General features: G+C 35.6%; 1 protein-coding gene across 2 annotated transcripts; it reads left to right on the plus strand.

Annotated features, from left to right (window-relative positions):
• The first annotated feature begins 547 nt into the window (after nt 1-547).
• On the plus strand, nt 548-26,720 carry LOC306906862 (complement receptor type 2). 2 transcript variants are annotated; one of them, XM_079478560.1, is made up of 25 exons: nt 548-811; nt 2,883-3,080; nt 3,603-3,839; nt 4,043-4,216; nt 6,350-6,547; nt 7,070-7,306; nt 7,512-7,685; nt 8,405-8,587; nt 8,799-8,987; nt 9,073-9,169; nt 12,376-12,449; nt 12,645-12,824; nt 13,433-13,624; nt 13,706-13,885; nt 14,824-15,024; nt 15,110-15,206; nt 18,394-18,467; nt 18,663-18,842; nt 19,451-19,642; nt 19,724-19,903; nt 20,857-21,045; nt 21,131-21,227; nt 24,584-24,657; nt 24,853-25,032; nt 26,033-26,720. In XM_079478560.1, exons 1-25 carry the CDS (start codon nt 760-762, stop codon nt 26,233-26,235), a joined length of 4,032 nt encoding a protein of 1,343 aa, XP_079334686.1. In that variant the 5' UTR covers nt 548-759; the 3' UTR covers nt 26,236-26,720. The 2 variants fall into 2 exon arrangements, with proteins under 2 accessions (XP_079334686.1, XP_079334687.1); XM_079478561.1 differs by having other exon boundaries at nt 708-811; nt 14,836-15,024.
• Nucleotides 26,721-26,972: the final 252 nt, after the last annotated feature.

Genomic DNA, 26,972 nt, shown 5'->3' on the forward strand with positions numbered 1-26,972 from the left:
TTCATCTTGTCGTTACAATAACGTTCAACGTTTTCTGATCTGATACATATCAGGTGTTGAGATGATTTTATGTCTCTGTTACGGCTACTTGTTCAAGGGCATCACAAAGAATAAACAATCGGAGATATTTTCAACCTCAAGGACTACGAAGGGAAAATAGAGAATGTTTAGGCTGGAAATGGTTAGGCTTGAAACTTCCTGACATGACATCAAATATAAAAGCATTCATTGTGTGTAGATAAAGTAGAAAGATTTCTTTTTTCCCTTTTATTATCCTCATATTTTAACGGTCATTTCTACAACTAGTTTAAGTTTTCCTGTACTACCTATTCTTGAGTTTTTGAATGTCTAAATACTTGAATAAAGTATAGTACAGTATAAATTCATTCAGGGTGGATCATTCTACACAATACTGTATTTATTATTTAGTTATTTACATCTATCACTGGCTATTTTAATCTACTTTATTCAGAACTTGTCACCTTATGCGTTTGAAGGTCACCTTTGGCGTCCGCGCCGTTGCGTCGCGTCAGCGCTGCGTTTATCTGCGCCACGAGCGTTGCGTTTTTTCTATCGGTTTTATGGCGTCCGTGTCGTTATTAGTATTGAGTCATTCGTGTTGTTTTTGTCAAACGCTTTACACACGTGTAGGTTGTAATACGGTGGCGGGGTGATGACGGCAGAGGGCGTGCGTTATATAAACGCAACGCTTTTATTCGTGCATTCAGAAAGACTCTCCATCTGCAGTTCTCCGTGAACATGGCGACTGTTTGGTTGAATATTGTCGTACTTGTCTTCGCGCACTTTGTAGGTGAGTGACATTTAAAGCTCAAGTCAAGTGTGAAGCATCGGACTAAAAAGCGCAGAGCGCATTGGAGGCTTGTTTTTCCCGACGCGTAAAAAGCGCAGAGCGCATTGGAGGCTTGTTTTTCCCGACGCGTAAAAAGCGCAGAGCGCATTGGAGGCTTGTTTTTCCCGACGCGTAAAAAGCGCAGAGCGCATTGGAGGCTTGTTTTTCCCGACGCGTAATATCTGAACCTATAGCTGTAGTTTGTTAGTTATTTATTTCAATACCGTGATAATATAACGGGAATTGCAGTGGATTTGGTGGAAATAATAATGGCGTCTGTGGGTCTGTAATGTGTTGGATTTGGTGGAAGAGGAACAGCATTACATCTTACTGGAATGATAAGACCCAATACACAATACATGACAACAGCTGATGACTAAAGCTTTTGAGAATCTGTTGTTTTTCTTTCTCATGGTTATGAAATGATATGCAGAGTTTTAGAGGTACATTTGATGAATGGAAAAAAATACTGTACAGTATTTACTGTAGTAAACAACCTCGGCACTATAGTTTTTCAACCGTACTATAGTAAATATGAAATCAATGATCAATAGTTATAACTACACCAGTGTAATGATTAGTATTATATACTACACTAGCATGCTAGAAGTTTACTATAGTAAATATTATAGTTACTGTGAGATTTTGGGTTTGCCTTTGTCACACCCAGCATGGTCAGTTTGCATCTATTGTGTACTTTATCCTGCCATATGTAATAACTGTATGTTTCTCACTTACCAAGTGACACCGAGCGTTACGGTTTAAAGGGGAAGTTCACCCCAAAATCAACTCTGTGTGATTGTTTACTCACCCACATGACGTTAAACATGTTTATTACACGGCTCATTTGAACGCTTGATTCTGATTGGCCGGTTGCGACATTCCCAGGGTTATTATTTTCACATAACAAGCGCTCAAGACTAATAACACCCTGTAACCCGGATGCTGCAAATCATTTTGAGAAGGGCAGTTTAATATTACACAAAGGTCTTTTAATAACGTATATGACATTATATTTACAAATAATTAAACCAATTTGCCTGTTCGTGACGTTTGAACGTCGATTCTTACTTTTCCTCGCCGCTGCATTCGGTAAAAATGAGCTTTCAAATTCATATTTTATGTCCGGTTTTATGTGGCGAGTAGCCGTGTAATAAGTGGGAGAATGTACAAAAATGCCGGCTGAACTTCCGCCGTCTTCGGAGCACAAATGGAGATATTTAGGAGACATCCGAGAGATTTCCAGGCCTCCTCTTAGACATCATGGTGTCAGTTGTTGTCAAGGTCCAGAAAAGTACTAAAGACATGGTTAAATTGGTCCATCCGCTCATACTGGATCAGTTGAATTTTTTGAAGCGACGAAAATACTTTATGTGCGAAAAAAAGCCCCAGACTTTAATGGATATATTATTTATCGGGATAAAGGTCCTATTGGACGCCGCCTCTGACTCACAACACATACGTAGAAGTGCTCTCGTGCGCCATACACTGACAGGACGAGAATATATCGATCTCGTCACTTCAAAACAATTCAACGGATGGACCAATTTAACCATGTCTTTAGGACTTTTCTGGACCTTGACAACAACTCTCGGATGCCACCTTTATATCTTCATTTGTGCTCTGAAGACGCCGGAGGTTCACTAAACGTGTTTAACGTCATGTGGGTGAGTAGAAATCACACAAAGTTGATTTTAGGGTGAACTTCCCCTTTAATGTGGGTCCGCTCGAGCGGTTAGACAACCTCATGTGCAAAGCAGATGCGACACTATAAGTTAAAAGTTCAACAGCTATGTGTGTTTTACTGTAATCAAACCCAGACAAGATATTCATCATTTTGTTGTTCATCCTTTGTTGTTTTTCTACAGCATCACACTGGACAAAATGAAATCATACCGGCCTGAATTTTTAGTTTTGCTTGGCTAAAACAAGATTTCTGTTTGAACACGTACAATGTTTTTGCTGGAGACATGAAGCGGTTCACGTCACTCTGTTCAGTTTAGTGTTGAGATGTGATTTGAATCTGTTTCAGGGTCTCAAGGGAGTCAGTGCGGCGAACCAACAAAATATCCAGACAGACGACTGGACGACAAATATCGTCACATATCAGACTTCAAGCATGACGACAATGTTGAGTACAACTGCGCTCCGGGTTACAGGATGACGGACGGCAGCCGAATATCCTTCTGCAAGGAGGGACGCTGGACACCGTTAGACCTGACATGTGAAAGTATGAAGCGTCTGTGAAGTTTATCAATGCTTCATCTTCATATTTAACATTTTTCTCTGTTAGTGTTCAGAACGAGATGAACACAGTCTGTCATTACCGGCCTGAATCACACTGTTTAAACACACGACATGTTTATACTTGCATCATTCCTCATGGACCAAATGAAATCCTTTTTATCGAGAGGATCGTTTTCAATTTGAGCTGTTTTTTTGTTATTTACTTTGTTCAGCGTTCATGTTTGGCATGAGTCATTTGAAAGGTTTGATCTGTTCTGTGTGTCCAAAATACATCAAGGAATCTTTGATTTCTCCTCATCTGACCCTCTCAAATGTGTCCTTCATCTTCTCTCTGTATCTCCTTATTGTCTCAGCCATGCTCCTTATTCTAGTCTTATGGTCCATGGAATCAACGAGGACATTTTTGAGCTTTTAGCATGACTATGTTAGGACTGTGAGCGTTAAAAATGTTCCTCTCTCATCCGCCAATGCCACTACTATGTCCCACCCTCACTTCCTGTTTCAGAAATGTCATCATCACATGGAGCAAATCGCCGATTTTCAAGGCAGGCCCGTGGGTTTTCAAAGGCCGTGACATGTTCCAGACCTCCAGTACGAGATGTTGAAACTGTGAATGATCCGAAGTCCACATTCAATCTAGGAGAACAGTTGACCTTCACCTGCAGGACCGGATTCAATGGATCTGGAATTTACACATGTTCACACAACAATACCTGGCACCCGAGAAAACCGAAGTGTGACTGTAAGTACAGATTATATTGATGTTGTGTTACAGTATATAGCTGAAGTTTAAATAAAACCAAGTTAAATTGCATCTGGTCCCCAAATAACAATGTTAACAGTGAAAACATGCTTTGGATAAATGTGAAAATGGGTAAATGCAAATGTGGACGTCTTAGAGGAAGGATGTGATTTGTTCTCTCTCTCTCTCTCTCTCTCTCTCAGGGGTTAAATGTCCAAAAATTGAAATCATCAATGGTCACACATCGAGTCGTAAAGTCAGATATAACAGCCATGTTAATATCTCCTGTGCATCTGGATTCATTCTGCGTGGTGATAAAAGTCTCCGCTGTGAGGGGAACGGGTCCTGGACACCAGACGTCCCCAAGTGTGAGCCCGGTAAATGAAAACACACCTGCTCCACCCTCACCTGACTGTCAGCTCTTCTTCAATTTAACCATTTATATACATTCATAAAAAACATCTCTACCTTCAATGTTGTTCATCAGTTCCTTGAAACTGAGGATGATGGCGTCTCTGATTGATTTGTAAACCGCGTAGCATGCAGCGGCCTCTGTTGGTGAACATAATCACTACACTACACTACTACAATAAAGCCATATTTTCAGTCACATCACACCTGTAGATAAACATGGTTAGATAATCCGTTCAGACATTGAGTTCTTGAATGTGTGGTTCAGCCAAAAATGTTTTTAATATTCACCCACAAAATCTTTATGTGACTCATTCTGCTGTGGAAGATATTTGGAGAAATGTGTCGGGTCTGTAATGTGTTGGATTTGGTGGAAGAGGAACAGCATTACATCTTACTGGAATAATAAGACCCGATACACAATACATGACAACAGCTGATGACTAAAGCTTTTGAGAATCTGTTGTTTTTCTTTCTCATGGTTATGAAATGATATGCAGAGTTTTAGAGGTACATTTGATGAATGGAAAAAAATACTGTACAGTATTTACTGTAGTAAACAACCTCGGCACTATAGTTTTTCAACCGTACTATAGTAAATATGAAATCAATGATCAATAGTTATAACTACACCAGTGTAATGATTAGTATTATATACTACACTAGCATGCTAGAAGTTTACTATAGTAAATATTATAGTTACTGTGAGATTTTGGGTTTGCCTTTGTCACACCCAGCATGGTCAGTTTGCATCTATTGTGTACTTTATCCTGCCATATGTAATAACTGTATGTTTCTCACTTACCAAGTGACACCGAGCGTTACGGTTTAAAGGGGAAGTTCACCCCAAAATCAACTCTGTGTGATTGTTTACTCACCCACATGACGTTAAACATGTTTATTACACGGCTCATTTGAACGCTTGATTCTGATTGGCCGGTTGCGACATTCCCAGGGTTATTATTTTCACATAACAAGCGCTCAAGACTAATAACACCCTTTAACCCGGATGCTGCAAATCATTTTGAGAAGGGCAGTTTAATATTACACAAAGGTCTTTTAATAACGTATATGACATTATATTTACAAATGATTAAACCAATTTGCCTGTTCGTGACGTTTGAACGTCGATTCTTACTTTTCCTCGCCGCTGCATTCGGTAAAAATGAGCTTTCAAATTCATATTTTATGTCCGGTTTTATGTGGCGAGTAGCCGTGTAATAAGTGGGAGAATGTACAAAAATGCCGGCTGAACTTCCGCCGTCTTCGGAGCACAAATGGAGATATTTAGGAGACATCCGAGAGATTTCCAGGCCTCCTCTTAGACATCATGGTGTCAGTTGTTGTCAAGGTCCAGAAAAGTACTAAAGACATGGTTAAATTGGTCCATCCGCTCATACTGGATCAGTTGAATTTTTTGAAGCGACGAAAATACTTTATGTGCGAAAAAAAGCCCCAGACTTTAATGGATATATTATTTATCGGGATAAAGGTCCTATTGGACGCCGCCTCTGACTCACAACACATACGTAGAAGTGCTCTCGTGCGCCATACACTGACAGGACGAGAATATATCGATCTCGTCACTTCAAAACAATTCAACGGATGGACCAATTTAACCATGTCTTTAGGACTTTTCTGGACCTTGACAACAACTCTCGGATGCCACCTTTATATCTTCATTTGTGCTCTGAAGACGCCGGAGGTTCACTAAACGTGTTTAACGTCATGTGGGTGAGTAGAAATCACACAAAGTTGATTTTAGGGTGAACTTCCCCTTTAATGTGGGTCCGCTCGAGCGGTTAGACAACCTCATGTGCAAAGCAGATGCGACACTATAAGTTAAAAGTTCAACAGCTATGTGTGTTTTACTGTAATCAAACCCAGACAAGATATTCATCATTTTGTTGTTCATCCTTTGTTGTTTTTCTACAGCATCACACTGGACAAAATGAAATCATACCGGCCTGAATTTTTAGTTTTGCTTGGCTAAAACAAGATTTCTGTTTGAACACGTACAATGTTTTTGCTGGAGACATGAAGCGGTTCACGTCACTCTGTTCAGTTTAGTGTTGAGATGTGATTTGAATCTGTTTCAGGGTCTCAAGGGAGTCAGTGCGGCGAACCAACAAAATATCCAGACAGACGACTGGACGACAAATATCGTCACATATCAGACTTCAAGCATGACGACAATGTTGAGTACAACTGCGCTCCGGGTTACAGGATGACGGACGGCAGCCGAATATCCTTCTGCAAGGAGGGACGCTGGACACCGTTAGACCTGACATGTGAAAGTATGAAGCGTCTGTGAAGTTTATCAATGCTTCATCTTCATATTTAACATTTTTCTCTGTTAGTGTTCAGAACGAGATGAACACAGTCTGTCATTACCGGCCTGAATCACACTGTTTAAACACACGACATGTTTATACTTGCATCATTCCTCATGGACCAAATGAAATCCTTTTTATCGAGAGGATCGTTTTCAATTTGAGCTGTTTTTTTGTTATTTACTTTGTTCAGCGTTCATGTTTGGCATGAGTCATTTGAAAGGTTTGATCTGTTCTGTGTGTCCAAAATACATCAAGGAATCTTTGATTTCTCCTCATCTGACCCTCTCAAATGTGTCCTTCATCTTCTCTCTGTATCTCCTTATTGTCTCAGCCATGCTCCTTATTCTAGTCTTATGGTCCATGGAATCAACGAGGACATTTTTGAGCTTTTAGCATGACTATGTTAGGACTGTGAGCGTTAAAAATGTTCCTCTCTCATCCGCCAATGCCACTACTATGTCCCACCCTCACTTCCTGTTTCAGAAATGTCATCATCACATGGAGCAAATCGCCGATTTTCAAGGCAGGCCCGTGGGTTTTCAAAGGCCGTGACATGTTCCAGACCTCGAGTACAAGATGTTGAAACTGTGAATGATCTGAAGTCCATATTCAAAATAGGAGAACAGTTTTCCTTCACCTGCAGGACCGGATTCAATGGATCTGGAATTTACACATGTTCACACTACAATACCTGGCACCCGAGAAAACCGAAGTGTGACTGTAAGTACAGATTATATTGATGTTGTGTTACAGTATATAGCTGAAGTTGAAATAAAACCAAGTTAAATTGCATCTGGTCCCCAAATAACAATGTTAACAGTGAAAACATGCTTTGGATAAATGTGAAAATGCGTAAATGCAAATGTGGACGTCTTAGAAGAAGCATGTGATTGGTGCTCTCTCTCTCTCTCTCTCTCTCTCTCAGTGGTTAAATGTCCAAAAATTAAAATCATCAATGGTCGCACATCGACTGGTATAGTCAAATATAACAGCCATGTTATTATCTCCTGTGGATCTGGATTCATTCTGCGTGGTGATAAAAGTCTCCGCTGTGAGGGGAACGGGTCCTGGACACCAGACGTCCCCAAGTGTGAGCCCGGTAAATGAAAACACACCTGCTCCACCCTCACCTGACTGTCAGCTCTTCTACAATTTAACCATTTATATACTTTCATAAAAAACATCTCTACCTTCAATGTTGTTCATCAGTTCCTTGAAACTGAGGATGATGGCGTCTCTGATTGATTTGTAAACCGCGTAGCATGCAGCGGCCTCTGTTGGTGAACATAATCACTACACTACACTACTACAATAAAGCCATATTTTCAGTCACATCATCACACCTGTAGATAAACATGGTTAGATAATCCGTTCAGACATTGAGTTCTTGAATGTGTGGTTCAGCCAAAAATGTTTTTAATATTCACCCACAAAATCTGTATGTGACTCATTCTACTGTGGAAGATATTTGGAGAAATGTGTCGGTGGTTTACCTGGAAGTCAATGGGGTTAAACTTTGTTTGGTTATCAGCGCCCTTTAAAACATCTTCTTTTGTGCTCTGAAAGAAACTCATACTGGTTTAAAATGACATGAGGATGAATAAACGATGAAAGAGTTTTAGTTGAACTATCCCTTTAAGATCTTAAGACATTCACATCTACGAGAGGAGCTTCAGAAGGCATATGATGAGACCAATACACACTTCAGTCTTTTCAAACCGCATACATGATATTTATCAATTCAACACATAGTCGATAAATACATGTGTTTCATTCAAACATCATTATGTGATAATTCGGTCTTTGTTTTCGAGTCAGCCGTCACCTGTTCATCTCCAGCTGTGGCTCATGGAGGAATACAATCCGGAGAGAAGCCATATTATATACCATCAGACACCGTGACCGTCAGCTGCACAGAAGGCTATGATCTGATTGGCTCGTCACAAGTCACATGTGGACCAGACGGCCAATGGCATCGCTTGCCCGAGTGTCGCCCTGAAGGTAACGCTCGAGTATTTACAGATTTGCTTCAGTCTTCAAAAATTGTCACGACCAAAACAGTCACGACCGATACGTATTCGGTAGTGCACAAAAGGACTTAATCCTCACACTTAACTGTAAAATTCCAACAAAAGATTGAGTGTGTGCCAAATCTAAACATAAATATGTAAATACATTTGTGACATTGATGTGTGCTTTGGTTCTCCTGCAGGGATTTGTGGTCCAGCTCCCGTCTATTCTCACGCTCATCTCAGAGACGAGTTTTCTCGAAACCAGAATGAATACGAAGCTGGCGCTCGGCTTCGATACAAGTGCGCTATGGGACACCGCTGGGCTGGAGGCAAAGACAGTATATACTGTAGTGAGGGAAAGTGGACAGAACTGCGGATGAGTTGTGAACGTACGTTAAAGCGCTTTACTCTTTTCTTTTATACTTTTAACGTCGAGGTGTCAAGATTTGACCTTCTTTATGTTTCTCTGTAAAGGAAGGAAATGTGGTCCTGCCGGAGAGATTTTAAACGGCCGCATTGAATACTCCGGCGTGTCATTCGGAGACACGGCGACAGTCATCTGTAATGAGGGGTGAGATGAATATCAACTTGTTTTCTTTGCAGTATTCGAGGTGTTAGAAAATACCTTTCTGTTATTTTCACCTGTGTCTCCTTTAATAGTAGAAGTCTCTCCAAAAACTTAGTACAAATGAAGGATTTTTTGTGCCAGTTTAATACATTTGATGTGATTGCGGTGTCAGAGATTTGGCTTGATAATGAGAAACCACAAGATGTGGAATTGGATGGATATAATTTGTTTACGATTAATAGAATTAACAAAAGAGGAGGAGGAGTTGCTTTATATGTTGATACAAGTTACAAATTATATGTGGAGATTTTAACATTGATTTGTTAAATCCAAATGGACATAAGAGAACATGAGACTTTATAGACACAATGTATAGTAAAGGTATATTTCCGGTGATTACAAAACCAAGTAGAATAACATCCGACACTGCTACACTAATTGATAATATATATACAAATGAAATTGGAGGGAAAATGTAGGAGGATTATTTATAAATGATATGACTGATCATCTTCCAGTTTTTGCGATCTTTCAAAGATTTTTTCAAAGCCAAAGGTAAATAGGACAAACAATGTTAAAATGATTCGACATAGAACACCAGAAGCCATTGCAGCCCTTGGGGAGGATTTAAAGAAACATCATTGGAGTGAGGTTTATGTAAATGAAGATCCTAATAGAGCCTATGATGCTTTCTTAACCATACTGATTGAAAAATATGAAAAACATTGTTCTTTCAAGAAGTTTGTAAGGAAGCGCAAAAATCTGGATAAACCATGGATTACAAATGGAATAGAGAAGGCGTGTAAACGGAAGAATGCATTATATAGGAAATTTATTGCAACAAGGACAAAACAAGCTGAAAATAATTATAAAATATACAAAAATAAATTAGTAAGTATTATAAGATTTAGTAAAAAGGACTATTATCACACATTATTGAACAAGTACAAGAGTAATACTAAAAAAACATGGGAAGTACTTAACAGTATAATTAAAAAGAATAGAGGAAAAGTAGATTACCCAAATTATTTTGTAAATGAAGATTCAGGAATTATAAATAAAGTGAATGACATTGTCAATACATTTAATGAGTATTTTGTAAATGTTGGTTATAAGTTAGCACAAGAGATTGTGGAGCAAAGAAATGAGGACAAGCCAGATGAAGTAAATATCTCTAGTAATAAACATTCAATATTTATTAGGGGAACTCATGAAATGGAAATACTTGATATTGTTAATAATTGTAAGAATAAAAATTCAACTGATTGTAATGATATTGACATGTCTTTAGTAAAAAATATTATAGAATATATAGCAAAACCATTTACACATATTTGTAATCAATCATTTTTAACAGGTATATTTCCAAATAATATGAAAACAGCTAAAATTATTCCTATTTTTAAAAGTGGTGATAGGCTTGATAACTTCATAGACAAACATAAACTATTAGGTGAACATCAGTATGGCTTCAGAGCAAATAGGTCAACCTCAATGGCAGTGATGGAAATGGTGGAAGAGATTTCCACTTCAATGGATAGTAATGAATATATTGTGGGGGTGTTCCTGGATTTAAAAAAAGCTTTGGACACTATTGACCATGGCCTATTAATGAGGAAACTGGAAAGATATGGTATAAGAGGCAAAGCCTATTCTTGGTTAAAAAGTTACCTTGATGAGAGATATCAATTTGTACAAATAAATGATGTTAGATCAGATTTAATGAAAGTCACTTGTGGAGTTCCACAGGTTTTGGTGTTAGGCCCCTTAATGTTTGTACTGTATATAAATGATATTTGTAAAGTGTCAACAATGGTTTTGTTTGCTGATGACACAAACTTATATTGTTCAGGGAAAAATTTGGAACAGCTTCTGAATACAGTGGAACTTGAATTGATGATCTTAAAAAAATGGTTGGATGATAATAAATTGTCACTGAATTTAAGTAAAACAAAGTTCATATTATTTGGTAATCGAAAGAGTAATAATAAAGTTAAAATTAGGATTAACAATGAGGAAATAGATAAAGTATATGAAAATAAATTTCTAGGCGTTATAATAGATCATAAATTATGTTGGAAACCACATATTATTCATGTAAAAAGAAAAATGTCACAATCCATTGCAATATTACATAAAACTAAACATATTCTAAATGAAAATTCATTATATATTTTGTATTGTGCCCTCATAGTTCCATACATGACCTATTGTGTGGAGGTTTGGGGACATATATATATTGGATTTATATTGGTTTTATATGTGTTACAAAAAAGAGCAATAAGGATTATAAAACACGTTGACTATCACGAACCAACAAATCAATTGTTTAGTAATTTAAAAGCTTAAAATTTGATGATTTAGTAAATTTCTATACTGTACAGACAATGTATAAGGTTTATTATAATTTGCTTCCAAACTGTATCCAGAGGCTGTTTGAAATAAGAGAAAGCCAGTATAAACTAAGAGGAATGCATATGTTTAAAAAAATAAGGGCAAGAACTAATACAGAAAATAGATGCATAGCTGTCAAAGGTGTGAATCTATGGAATAATTTGCATAAGGATCTAAAATTGTGTAATTCACTTTATGAATTCAAGAAAATGTTTTAAAATAAGGTGGTAAATAATTATTTAACTCAATGTGTATAACGTTTTTTCTTTATGTACTTAATACAGTATCCGAAATGTGTACCATGTTGTTTTATTTATTTTTAAATTTTTTCTCTTGTCTTGTATTAATTAATACCTGTGGAAAAATTATGCTAAATTGATTGATAATGATGTATAAAGGGTAGGCTTAATAAGCAGAGGCTTCAGCCTACACCTTTTTCGGTTATTATGTATAGCTTTATATTTATGAGTGATTATCTGTGAGGAGTCTGAGGACCGAAATAAAATCTTATGTTATGTTATGTTATGTTATGTTATGTTATGTTATGTTATGTTATGTTATGTTATGTTATGTTATGTTATGTTATGTTATGTTATGTTATGTTATGTTGTCTCCGGTTTTCATTTTCTAAAAATAAATGAAAAAAAAACGATATATGATTTCTAATGTGGGAGAAGTACTGTTAGTGGTTCACAGAGTGAAACATAAATAATAATTTTACCTAAACACATATAAATTGTCGAATCAGAAAATAAGCCTCTTCATTTTGTCCGTGGTTATAAAAAAGTGTGATGTTTTGTTATTGATCTCGTCAGGTTTGAGGTGATTGGTCGACCTGTGCGGTACTGTCGGGACGGAGGCTGGGACGGAAGGAACGCCGTGTGTGAATGTATGACTTTTTTTAATTGACACAGATGTCCTAGCGGAACAAGCACAGGTTTAGCTGTTAAAGCTAAACGTAAAACCAGGTTTGCTTGTGCAATATATGGGACATCCGCTCAAGACTCTGTAATGCATCTGCATGTAAATCTGTTGTCAAGCGGATGACTTATGAATTTGTTGGGTCTGTGTTTGTTTCCTGTAGCTGTGTACTGTCCTCCGCCCCCGCTGGTCAATGGTGCAGACATGATTGACCTTACATATGATGAAGTTCCGTATGGTAACATGGTGTCCTATCGCTGTCATACCGGGAGTCTGATTGGTGCAGGAGAGATTCACTGCACCAAGAACGGAACGTGGAGCGCGCCTCCTCCTGTATGTCGAGGTAAACATTAAATGTGCCCGTCAATAAAATAACTGCATATAAACACGTGGAAAACCCAAACCAATTCAAAAGCCTAATTCTGACATACAAAAAACATTGCTCAGAAAGTACATGTGACCCAGTCTACATTAAAGGAGTAGTTCACCTTCAAAATGAAAATGACGTCATCATTTACTCATCCTCTTGTCATTTCAAATCTGTACGAATTTCTTTCTTCTCCACAACACAAATGAAGATATTTAGAAAAATGACAAGAGACACAATTTTCATTTTGAAGGTGAACTACTCCTTTAAATCGTTATATGTTTAGGAAGCCAACTTTCATTATCTTTACTGCAAAACATGAAACGCTTTATCCTTTCAGTTATTACATTTACAGCAATAAACAAACATGACCTACTTTCGTCATTCTCTGACTACTTTAATGCTTTTTTCTAATCTCATAATTAGATTATTTGACTTTAGCCGAGATTTCACCGACGCATCGGTCAATTCAATTCAATTTTATTCATATAGTGCTTTTCACAGTTTGCATTGTTCCAAAGCAGCTTTGGTCACACATGTTTTACATTACAGTGATAAAAGTAAAATGAAATTCTTTTGTCTAGAAATTCTAGCCGTCACCTGTTCATCTCCAGCTGTGGCTCATGGAGGAATACAATCCGTAGAGAAGCCATATTATATACCATCAGACACCGTGACCGTCAGATGCACAGAAGGCTATGATCTGATTGGCTCGTCACAAGTCACATGTGGACCAGACGGCCAATGGCAGGGCTTGCCTGAGTGTCGCCCTGAAGGTAATCTAAGTTTGATTCGACCCTTGTAGGCTTTAAACCCAGAACCTGTTTAAATGATATTTTGTTGTTGTTTTGTGTCAGTAAGGTGCTCGACACCGTTGATGGTGAATGGAAAAATACAATACGGAGAGAAGCCACATTATAAACCATCAGACACCGTGACCGTCAGATGCACAGAAGGCTATGATCTGATTGGCTCGTCACAAGTCACATGTGGACCCGACGGCCAATGGCAGGGCTTGCCCGAGTGTCGCCCTGAAGGTAACGCTCGAGTATTTACAGATTTGCTTCAGTCTTCAAAAATTGTCACGACCAAAACAGTCACGAGCGAAACGTATTCGGTAGTGCACAAAAGGAACACTTAATCCTTTATTTTAGGAAATAAACAAAACTGCATGGGATATATACAGAAATATTTCCATCACTACTGGAAAATGTGTGTTTCACAACCGAAACATCGGATGTTTCGTCAAAAATTAAGTAATTCAATTATTATTTTAAGATGTTATGATAGTGTTTGGTTCAATGTACAGTATATATATATAAACGGATAAATCCTGTGAAATCGGTACGATCAATTTTATGCCTTTTACAAAAAAAGATTGGATTCAAACTACAACAAATTCTCATAAATGACTCTTGCAATATTGTTCAAATTGTAGCTTTACATGCGAAAACAGAAAAAAGAGCAGAAAATACATTTAAAATGTTAATTTCTCAATACTATCCGTCCTATTAAATCATATATTTTTGTGTATCGGTAGTGGCACAATTTGGGGAGAGAGATTATACTTATTTCATATTTCAATCAAATATGAAAATGAACTGCACCATTAGAAATGTGTACCTTTGATATTATACAATTTGCATCCATACAAAATTCAGGATTTTACACCAATTCTGTAGAATGGCCCATATACAGTATATATGTATGTATATATATTAATGAATGCTACTCTATTTTGTGCTTCAATCCACATTTAATTCACTCTTAACCACACAAAAGTGTATAAACTTGAATATGAATGTTAATAAGCCAGCATTTAAACTATGTGAAAAAAGTAATTTAGTACGTAACCCAAGAATATAGAGAATACTTCATCACACTTAACTGTAAAATTCCAACAAAAGATTGAGTGTGTGCCAAATCTAAACATAAATATGTAAATACATTTGTGACATTGATGTGTGCTTCACAGGTTCTCCTGCAGGGATTTGTGGTCCAGCTCCCGTCTATTCTCACGCTAATCTCAGAGACGAGTTTTCTCGAAACCAGAATGAATACGAAGCTGGCGCTCGGCTTCGATACAAGTGCGCTATGGGACACCGCTGGGCTGGAGGCAAAGACAGTATATACTGTAGTGAGGGAAAGTGGACAGATCTGCGGATGAGTTGTGAACGTACGTTAAAGCGATTTACTCTTTTCTTTTATACTTTTAACGTCGAGGTGTCAAGATTTGACCTTCTTTATGTTTCTCTGTAAAGGAAGGAAATGTGGTCCTGCCGGAGAGATTTTAAACGGCCGCATTGAATACTCCGGTGTGTCATTCGGAGACACGGCGACAGTCATCTGTAATGAGGGGTGAGATGAATATGAACTTGTTTTCTTTGCAGTATTCGAGGTGTTAGAAAATACCTTTCTGTTATTTTCACCTGTGTCTCCTTTAATAGTAGAAGTCTCTCCAAAAACTTAGTACAAATTAAGGATTTTTTGTGCCAGTTTAATACATTTGATGTGATTGCGGTGTCAGAGATTTGGCTTGATAATGAGAAACCACAAGATGTGGAATTGGATGGATATAATTTGTTTACGATTAATAGAATTAACAAAAGAGGAGGAGGAGTTGCTTTATATGTTGATACAAGTTACAAATTATATGTGGAGATTTTAACATTGATTTGTTAAATCCAAATGGACATAATAGAACATCAGACTTTATAGACACAATGTATAGTAAAGGTATATTTCCGGTGATTACAAAACCAAGTAGAATAACATCCGACACTGCTACACTAATTGATAATATATATACAAATGAAATTGGAGGGAAAATGTAGGAGGATTATTTATAAATGATATGACTGATCATCTTCCAGTTTTTGCGATCTTTCAAAGATTTTTTACAAAACCAAAGGTAAATAGGACAAACAATGTTAAAATGATTCGACATAGAACACCAGAAGCCATTGCAGCCCTTGGGGAGGATTTAAAGAAACATCATTGGAGTGAGGTTTATGTAAATGAAGATCCTAATAGAGCCTATGATGCTTTCTTAACCATACTGATTGAAAAATATGAAAAACATTGTTCTTTCAAGAAGTTTGTAAGGAAGCGCAAAAATCTGGATAAACCATGGATTACAAATGGAATAGAGAAGGCGTGTAAACGGAAGAATGCATTATATAGGAAATTTATTGCAACAAGGACAAAACAAGCTGAAAATAATTATAAAATATACAAAAATAAATTAGTAAGTATTATAAGATTTAGTAAAAAGGACTATTATCACACATTATTGAACAAGTACAAGAGTAATACTAAAAAAACATGGGAAGTAGTTAACAGTATAATTAAAAAGAATAGAGGAAAAGTAGATTACCCAAATTATTTTGTAAATGAAGATTCAGGAATTATAAATAAAGTGAATGACATTGTCAATACATTTAATGAGTATTTTGTAAATGTTGGTTATAAGTTAGCACAAGAGATTGTGGAGCAAAGAAATGAGGACAAGCCAGATGAAGTAAATATCTCTAGTAATAAACATTCAATATTTATTAGGGGAACTCATGAAATGGAAATACTTGATATTGTTAATAATTGTAAGAATAAAAATTCAACTGATTGTAATGATATTGACATGTCTTTAGTAAAACATATTATAGAATATATAGCAAAACCATTTACACATATTTGTAATCAATCATTTTTAACAGGTATATTTCCAAATAATATGAAAACAGCTAAAATTATTCCTATTTTTAAAAGTGGTGATAGGCTTGATAACTTCATAGACAAACATAAACTATTAGGTGAACATCAGTATGGCTTCAGAGCAAATAGGTCAACCTCAATGGCAGTGATGGAAATGGTGGAAGAGATTTCCACTTCAATGGATAGTAATGAATATATTGTGGGGGTGTTCCTGGATTTAAAAAAAGCTTTGGACACTATTGACCATGGCCTATTAATGAGGAAACTGGAAAGATATGGTATAAGAGGCAAAGCCTATTCTTGGTTAAAAAGTTACCTTGATGAGAGATATCAATTTGTACAAATAAATGATGTTAGATCAGATTTAATGAAAGTCACTTGTGGAGTTCCACAGGTTTTGGTGTTAGGCCCCTTAATGTTTGTACTGTATATAAATGATATTTGTAAAGTGTCAACAATGGTTTTGTTTGCTGATGACACAAACTTATATTGTTCAGGGAAAAATTTGGAACAGCTTCTGAATACAGTGGAACTTGAATTGATGATCTTAAAAAAATGGTTGGATGATAATAAATTGTCACTGAATTTAAGTAAAACAAAGTTCATATTATTTGGTAATCGAAAGAGTAATAATAAAGTTAAAATTAGGATTAACAATGAGGAAATAGATAAAGTATATGAAAATAAATTTCTAGGCGTTATAATAGATCATAAATTATGTTGGAAACCACATATTATTCATGTAAAAAGAAAAATGTCACAATCCATTGCAATATTACATAAAACTAAACATATTCTAAATGAAAATTCATTATATATTTTGTATTGTGCCCTCATAGTTCCATACATGACCTATTGTGTGGAGGTTTGGGGACATATATATATTGGATTTATATTGGTTTTATATGTGTTACAAAAAAGAGCAATAAGGATTATAAAACACGTTGACTATCACGAACCAACAAATCAATTGTTTAGTAATTTAAAAGCTTAAAATTTGATGATTTAGTAAATTTCTATACTGTACAGACAATGTATAAGGTTTATTATAATTTGCTTCCAAACTGTATCCAGAGGCTGTTTGAAATAAGAGAAAGCCAGTATAAACTAAGAGGAATGCATATGTTTAAAAAAATAAGGGCAAGAACTAATACAGAAAATAGATGCATAGCTGTCAAAGGTGTGAATCTATGGAATAATTTGCATAAGGATCTAAAATTGTGTAATTCACTTTATGAATTCAAGAAAATGTTTTAAAATAAGGTGGTAAATAATTATTTAACTCAATGTGTATAACGTTTTTTCTTTATGTACTTAATACAGTATCCGAAATGTGTACCATGTTGTTTTATTTATTTTTAAATTTTTTCTCTTGTCTTGTATTAATTAATACCTGTGGAAAAATTATGCTAAATTGATTGATAATGATGTATAAAGGGTAGGCTTAATAAGCAGAGGCTTCAGCCTACACCTTTTTCGGTTATTATGTATAGCTTTATATTTATGAGTGATTATCTGTGAGGAGTCTGAGGACCGAAATAAAATCTTATGTTATGTTATGTTATGTTATGTTATGTTATGTTATGTTATGTTATGTTATGTTATGTTATGTTATGTTATGTTATGTTGTCTCCGGTTTTCATTTTCTAAAAATAAATGAAAAAAAAACGATATATGATTTCTAATGTGGGAGAAGTACTGTTAGTGGTTCACAGAGTGAAACATAAATAATAATTTTACCTAAACACATATAAATTGTCGAATCAGAAAATAAGCCTCTTCATTTTGTCCGTGGTTATAAAAAAGTGTGATGTTTTGTTATTGATCTCGTCAGGTTTGAGGTGATTGGTCGACCTGTGCGGTACTGTCGGGACGGAGGCTGGGACGGAAGGAACGCCGTGTGTGAATGTATGACTTTTTTTAATTGACACAGATGTCCTAGCGGAACAAGCACAGGTTTAGCTGTTAAAGCTAAACGTAAAACCAGGTTTGCTTGTGCAATATATGGGACATCCGCTCAAGACTCTGTAATGCATCTGCATGTAAATCTGTTGTCAAGCGGATGACTTATGAATTTGTTGGGTCTGTGTTTGTTTCCTGTAGCTGTGTACTGTCCTCCGCCCCCGCTGGTCAATGGTGCGGACATGTTTGACCTTACATATGATGAAGTTCCGTATGGTAACATGGTGTCCTATCGCTGTCATACCGGGAGTCTGATTGGTGCAGGAGAGATTCACTGCACCAAGAACGGAACGTGGAGCGCGCCTCCTCCTGTATGTCGAGGTAAACATTAAATGTGCCCGTCAATAAAATAACTGCATATAAACACGTGGAAAACCCAAACCAATTCAAAAGCCTAATTCTGACATACAAAAAACATTGCTCAGAAAGTACATGTGACCCAGTCTACATTAAAGGAGTAGTTCACCTTCAAAATGAAAATGACGTCATCATTTACTCATCCTCTTGTCATTTCAAATCTGTACGAATTTCTTTCTTCTCCACAACACAAATGAAGATATTTAGAAAAATGACAAGAGACACAATTTTCATTTTGAAGGTGAACTACTCCTTTAAATCGTTATATGTTTAGGAAGCCAACTTTCATTATCTTTACTGCAAAACATGAAACGCTTTATCCTTTCAGTTATTACATTTACAGCAATAAACAAACATGACCTACTTTCGTCATTCTCTGACTACTTTAATGCTTTTTTCTAATCTCATAATTAGATTATTTGACTTTAGCCGAGATTTCACCGACGCATCGGTCAATTCAATTCAATTTTATTCATATAGTGCTTTTCACAGTTTGCATTGTTCCAAAGCAGCTTTGGTCACACATGTTTTACATTACAGTGATAAAAGTAAAATGAAATTCTTTTGTCTAGAAATTCTAGCCGTCACCTGTTCATCTCCAGCTGTGGCTCATGGAGGAATACAATCCGTAGAGAAGCCATATTATATACCATCAGACACCGTGACCGTCAGATGCACAGAAGGCTATGATCTGATTGGCTCGTCACAAGTCACATGTGGACCAGACGGCCAATGGCAGGGCTTGCCTGAGTGTCGCCCTGAAGGTAATCTAAGTTTGATTCGACCCTTGTAGGCTTTAAACCCAGAACCTGTTTAAATGATATTTTGTTGTTGTTTTGTGTCAGTAAGGTGCTCGACACCGTTGATGGTGAATGGAAAAATACAATACGGAGAGAAGCCACATTATAAACCATCAGACACCGTGACCGTCAGATGCACAGAAGGCTATGATCTGATTGGCTCGTCACAAGTCACATGTGGACCCGACGGCCAATGGCAGGGCTTGCCCGAGTGTCGCCCTGAAGGTAACGCTCGAGTATTTACAGATTTGCTTCAGTCTTCAAAAATTGTCACGACCAAAACAGTCACGAGCGAAACGTATTCGGTAGTGCACAAAAGGAACACTTAATCCTTTATTTTAGGAAATAAACAAAACTGCATGGGATATATACAGAAATATTTCCATCACTACTGGAAAATGTGTGTTTCACAACCGAAACATCGGATGTTTCGTCAAAAATTAAGTAATTCAATTATTATTTTAAGATGTTATGATAGTGTTTGGTTCAATGTACAGTATATATATATATATATAAACGGATAAATCCTGTGAAATCGGTACGATCAATTTTATGCCTTTTACAAAAAAAGATTGGATTCAAACTACAACAAATTCTCATAAATGACTCTTGCAATATTGTTCAAATTGTAGCTTTACATGCGAAAACAGAAAAAAGAGCAGAAAATACATTTAAAATGTTAATTTCTCAATACTATCCGTCCTATTAAATCATATATTTTTGTGTATCGGTAGTGGCACAATTTGGGGAGAGAGATTATACTTATTTCATATTTCAATCAAATATGAAAATGAACTGCACCATTAGAAATGTGTACCTTTGATATTATACAATTTGCATCCATACAAAATTCAGGATTTTACACCAATTCTGTAGAATGGCCCATATACAGTATATATGTATGTATATATATTAATGAATGCTACTCTATTTTGTGCTTCAATCCACATTTAATTCACTCTTAACCACACAAAAGTGTATAAACTTGAATATGAATGTTAATAAGCCAGCATTTAAACTATGTGAAAAAAGTAGTTTAGTACGTAACCCAAGAATATAGAGAATACTTCATCACACTTAACTGTAAAATTCCAACAAAAGATTGAGTGTGTGCCAAATCTAAACATAAATATGTAAATACATTTGTGACATTGATGTGTGCTTTGGTTCTCCTGCAGGGATTTGTGGTCCAGCTCCCGTCTATTCTCACGCTAATCTCAGAGACGAGTTTTCTCGAAACCAGAATGAATACGAAGCTGGCGCTCGGCTTCGATACAAGTGCGCTATGGGACACCGCTGGGCTGGAGGCAAAGACAGTATATACTGTAGTGAGGGAAAGTGGACAGATCTGCGGATGAGTTGTGAACGTACGTTAAAGCGATTTACTCTTTTCTTTTATACTTTTAACGTCGAGGTGTCAAGATTTGACCTTCTTTATGTTTCTCTGTAAAGGAAGGAAATGTGGTCCTGCCGGAGAGATTTTAAACGGCCGCATTGAATACTCCGGCGTGTCATTCGGAGACACGGCGACAGTCATCTGTAATGAGGGGTGAGATGAATATCAACTTGTTTTCTTTGCAGTATTCGAGGTGTTAGAAAATACCTTTCTGTTATTTTCACCTGTGTCTCCTTTAATAGTAGAAGTCTCTCCAAAAACTTAGTACAAATTAAGGATTTTTTGTGCCAGTTTAATACATTTGATGTGATTGCGGTGTCAGAGATTTGGCTTGATAATGAGAAACCACAAGATGTGGAATTGGATGGATATAATTTGTTTACGATTAATAGAATTAACAAAAGAGGAGGAGGAGTTGCTTTATATGTTGATACAAGTTACAAATTATATGTGGAGATTTTAACATTGATTTGTTAAATCCAAATGGACATAAGAGAACATCAGACTTTATAGACACAATGTATAGTAAAGGTATATTTCCGGTGATTACAAAACCAAGTAGAATAACATCCGACACTGCTACACTAATTGATAATATATATACAAATGAAATTGGAGGGAAAATGTAGGAGGATTATTTATAAATGATATGACTGATCATCTTCCAGTTTTTGCGATCTTTCAAAGATTTTTTACAAAACCAAAGGTAAATAGGACAAACAATGTTAAAATGATTCGACATAGAACACCAGAAGCCATTGCAGCCCTTGGGGAGGATTTAAAGAAACATCATTGGAGTGAGGTTTATGTAAATGAAGATCCTAATAGAGCCTATGATGCTTTCTTAACCATACTGATTGAAAAATATGAAAAACATTGTTCTTTCAAGAAGTTTGTAAGGAAGCGCAAAAATCTGGATAAACCATGGATTACAAATGGAATAGAGAAGGCGTGTAAACGGAAGAATGCATTATATAGGAAATTTATTGCAACAAGGACAAAACAAGCTGAAAATAATTATAAAATATACAAAAATAAATTAGTAAGTATTATAAGATTTAGTAAAAAGGACTATTATCACACATTATTGAACAAGTACAAGAGTAATACTAAAAAAACATGGGAAGTACTTAACAGTATAATTAAAAAGAATAGAGGAAAAGTAGATTACCCAAATTATTTTGTAAATGAAGATTCAGGAATTATAAATAAAGTGAATGACATTGTCAATACATTTAATGAGTATTTTGTAAATGTTGGTTATAAGTTAGCACAAGAGATTGTGGAGCAAAGAAATGAGGACAAGCCAGATGAAGTAAATATCTCTAGTAATAAACATTCAATATTTATTAGGGGAACTCATGAAATGGAAATACTTGATATTGTTAATAATTGTAAGAATAAAAATTCAACTGATTGTAATGATATTGACATGTCTTTAGTAAAAAATATTATAGAATATATAGCAAAACCATTTACACATATTTGTAATCAATCATTTTTAACAGGTATATTTCCAAATAATATGAAAACAGCTAAAATTATTCCTATTTTTAAAAGTGGTGATAGACATCTTTTCTCCAATTACAGACCAATTTCTCTGCTTTCCCAGTTCTCTAAAATTTTAGAGAAACTATTTGTGCGTAGGCTTGATAACTTTATAGACAAACATAAACTATTAGGTGAACATCAGTATGGCTTTAGAGCAAATAGGTCAACCTCAATGGCAGTGATGGAAATGGTGGAAGAGATTTCCACTTCAATGGATAATAATGAATATATTGTGGGGGTGTTCCTGGATTTAAAAAAAGCTTTGGACACTATTGACCATGGCCTATTAATGAGGAAACTGGAAAGATATGGTATAAGAGGCAAAGCCTATTCTTGGTTAAAAAGTTACCTTGATGAGAGATATCAATTTGTACAAATAAATGATGTTAGATCAGATTTAATGAAAGTCACTTGTGGAGTTCCACAGGTTTTGGTGTTAGGCCCCTTAATGTTTGTACTGTATATAAATGATATTTGTAAAGTGTCAACAATGGTTTTGTTTGCTGATGACACAAACTTATATTGTTCAGGGAAAAATTTGGAACAGCTTCTGAATACAGTGGAACTTGAATTGATGATCTTAAAAAAATGGTTGGATGATAATAAATTGTCACTGAATTTAAGTAAAACAAAGTTCATATTATTTGGTAATCGAAAGAGTAATAATAAAGTTAAAATTAGGATTAACAATGAGGAAATAGATAAAGTATATGAAAATAAATTTCTAGGCGTTATAATAGATCATAAATTATGTTGGAAACCACATATTATTCATGTAAAAAGAAAAATGTCACAATCCATTGCAATATTACATAAAACTAAACATATTCTAAATGAAAATTCATTATATATTTTGTATTGTGCCCTCATAGTTCCATACATGACCTATTGTGTGGAGGTTTGGGGACATATATATATTGGATTTATATTGGTTTTATATGTGTTACAAAAAAGAGCAATAAGGATTATAAAACACGTTGACTATCACGAACCAACAAATCAATTGTTTAGTAATTTAAAAGCTTTAAAATTTGATGATTTAGTAAATTTCTATACTGTACAGACAATGTATAAGGTTTATTATAATTTGCTTCCAAACTGTATCCAGAGGCTGTTTGAAATAAGAGAAAGCCAGTATAAACTAAGAGGAATGCATATGTTTAAAAAAATAAGGGCAAGAACTAATACAGAAAATAGATGCATAGCTGTCAAAGGTGTGAATCTATGGAATAATTTGCATAAGGATCTAAAATTGTGTAATTCACTTTATGAATTCAAGAAAATGTTTTAAAATAAGGTGGTAAATAATTATTTAACTCAATGTGTATAACGTTTTTTCTTTATGTACTTAATACAGTATCCGAAATGTGTACCATGTTGTTTTATTTATTTTTAAATTTTTTCTCTTGTCTTGTATTAATTAATACCTGTGGAAAAATTATGCTAAATTGATTGATAATGATGTATAAAGGGTAGGCTTAATAAGCAGAGGCTTCAGCCTACACCTTTTTCGGTTATTATGTATAGCTTTATATTTATGAGTGATTATCTGTGAGGAGTCTGAGGACCGAAATAAAATCTTATGTTATGTTATGTTATGTTATGTTATGTTATGTTATGTTATGTTATGTTATGTTATGTTATGTTATGTTATGTTATGTTATGTTATGTTATGTTATGTTATGTTATGTTATGTTATGTTATGTTATGTTATGTTATGTTATGTTATGTTATGTTATGTTATGTTATGTTGTCTCCGGTTTTCATTTTCTAAAAATAAATGAAAAAAAAACGATATATGATTTCTAATGTGGGAGAAGTACTGTTAGTGGTTCACAGAGTGAAACGTAAATAATAATTTTACCTAAACACATATAAATTGTCGAATCAGAAAATAAGCCTCTTCATTTTGTCCATGGTTATAAAAAAGTGTGATGTTTTGTTATTGATCTCGTCAGGTTTGAGGTGATTGGTCGACCTGTGCGGTACTGTCGGGACGGAGGCTGGGACGGAAGGAACGCCGTGTGTGAATGTATGACTTTTTTTAATTGACACAGATGTCCTAGCGGAACAAGCACAGGTTTAGCTGTTAAAGCTAAACGTAAAACCAGGTTTGCTTGTGCAATATATGGGACATCCGCTCAAGACTCTGTAATGCATCTGCATGTAAATCTGTTGTCAAGCGGATGACTTATGAATTTGTTGGGTCTGTGTTTGTTTCCTGTAGCTGTGTACTGTCCTCCGCCCCCGCTGGTCAATGGTGCGGACATGATTGACCTTACATATGATGAAGTTCCGTATGGTAACATGGTGTCCTATCGCTGTCATACCGGGAGTCTGATTGGTGCAGGAGAGATTCACTGCACCAAGAACGGAACGTGGAGCGCGCCTCCTCCTGTATGTCGAGGTAAACATTAAATGTGCCCGTCAATAAAATAACTGCATATAAACACGTGGAAAACCCAAACCAATTCAAAAGCCTAATTCTGACATACAAAAAACATTGCTCAGAAAGTACATGTGACCCAGTCTCTTTTCTACATTAAAGGAGTAGTTCACCTTCAAAATGAAAATGACGTCATCATTTACTCATCCTCTTGTCATTTCAAATCTGTACGAATTTCTTTCTTCTCCACAACACAAATGAAGATATTTAGAAAAATGACAAGAGACACAATTTTCATTTTGAAGGTGAACTACTCCTTTAAATCGTTATATGTTTAGGAAGCCAACTTTCATTATCTTTACTGCAAAACATGAAACGCTTTATCCTTTCAGTTATTACATTTACAGCAAGAAACAAACATGACCTACTTTCGTCATTCTCTGACTACTTTAATGCTTTTTTCTAATCTCATAATTAGATTATTTGACTTTAGCCGAGATTTCACCGACGCATCGGTCAATTCAATTCAATTTTATTCATATAGTGCTTTTCACAGTTTGCATTGTTCCAAAGCAGCTTTGGTCACACATGTTTTACATTACAGTGATAAAAGTAAAATGAAATTCTTTTGTCTTGTCACTTGGTTTTGTTTATTTTACTTTCGTGTAACTGTAAAGAAAATACCAGATCTATCCCGATTGTCATGACCCTGAAATCGTTTGATGGTCAAGGACATTTTTTTTTTAAGTCTCTTAGAGATTGGTACACCATCCATCAATTTTACAAACACTAACATCACACATGTATATCTGAAGCGTATGTATTAAAGATTTGGAAGAGGAATAACATTTAAAGGTCATATTTTATGGTTGTTGCAGTTTAGATGAGTTTATGTTTATTACCTAAAAACAGCACATATAAAATTCAACCCATCTTGTCCCGCTCTCCTGACTTTAATAACACTCTCCATTATTTTCCTTATAAATTCAGAAGAACAAGACATTTTGTTTTTGTCTTCCAGATATTGTTTGTCCTCCACCCAGAGTGCCACATGGATCTGGTATGATGGGCCACAGGTCTGTCTATAGATTTGGGGACACAGTGAGAATCACCTGTAATCCTGGTTTCAGATTTGCCGAAGAAAATTACGTCAAGTGTGGAATAGATGGAAAATGGACACCAGATGTTTCCAAACTGTGCCGGTATTCACGTGTTGCATACTAAAATACGGTTCACAAAAGCTTTCTCTGGCTTGAGATGTATGAATCACAGTTACATGATTGCTAAATATTTAGGTTAAAATCTGTCAGTTTTTTTTATATAAACAGGTAGTTATGGTTTGTGGTAAAATTGTATTGTCATCAAAAATATTTCAGAGCTTCATTGCAAAATGACATCCATAATGCTGAATGTTTTTTCACCATTAAAAATGAGTATTAGTCATCCGATTTTCTCCTTTGCTGTTTTTTAACCGAGCCTGAACATGAATTTCTTTAAGATATCTAGATCAAGAATGATGATTTAAGTGATTCAGGTCCAGCACGTTATTCTTAAATCTGGGCGCTGCGTCAGTGTCAAAGATGATAAACAATTGTAAAAGAATCACCCGAAGAGTGACGAAATCCATGAACAGAAAAAGGGTTCAAATTTGTGAAGTACAATATAAAATGTTAATAAATTCCAGTAATCTTAAAACCTTATGAAACCAAGTATATGTCTGATCTATGTCTGTACATTTTGATCTTCATGTTTTTTTGTGGTTTTGTTTTATAATTGAAAAGATTCAATTGGCGGCATCGCATTTTAAAGATGACAAATAATACAGATTTGATACGGCGTTAATATATAAAGTCACCGGGAACAAACTCCAGAGGACTTAAAAGGACTGTTTGTCTTCTGTTAATAAACCTCAGTGTTCTCTGTACACTCATAAGATGAATATGTACGTAATGTATATACAG

This window comes from Barbatula barbatula, assembly GCF_947034865.1.
Source record: "Barbatula barbatula genome assembly, chromosome: 17".
Classification (NCBI taxonomy): domain Eukaryota; kingdom Metazoa; phylum Chordata; class Actinopteri; order Cypriniformes; family Nemacheilidae; genus Barbatula; species Barbatula barbatula.

Excerpts from the sequence above, each read along its gene's own strand:
- LOC306906862 (XM_079478560.1), top strand. The coding sequence starts at position 760 with ATGGCGACTGTTTGGTTGAATATTGTCGTACTTGTCTTCGCGCACTTT. Across the intron at positions 8,588-8,798 it reads GCCCGAGTGTCGCCCTGAAG|GGATTTGTGGTCCAGCTCCC; the intron begins GTAACGCTCGAG and ends GTTCTCCTGCAG. Across the intron at positions 21,046-21,130 it reads TCTGCGGATGAGTTGTGAAC|GAAGGAAATGTGGTCCTGCC; the intron begins GTACGTTAAAGC and ends TTCTCTGTAAAG.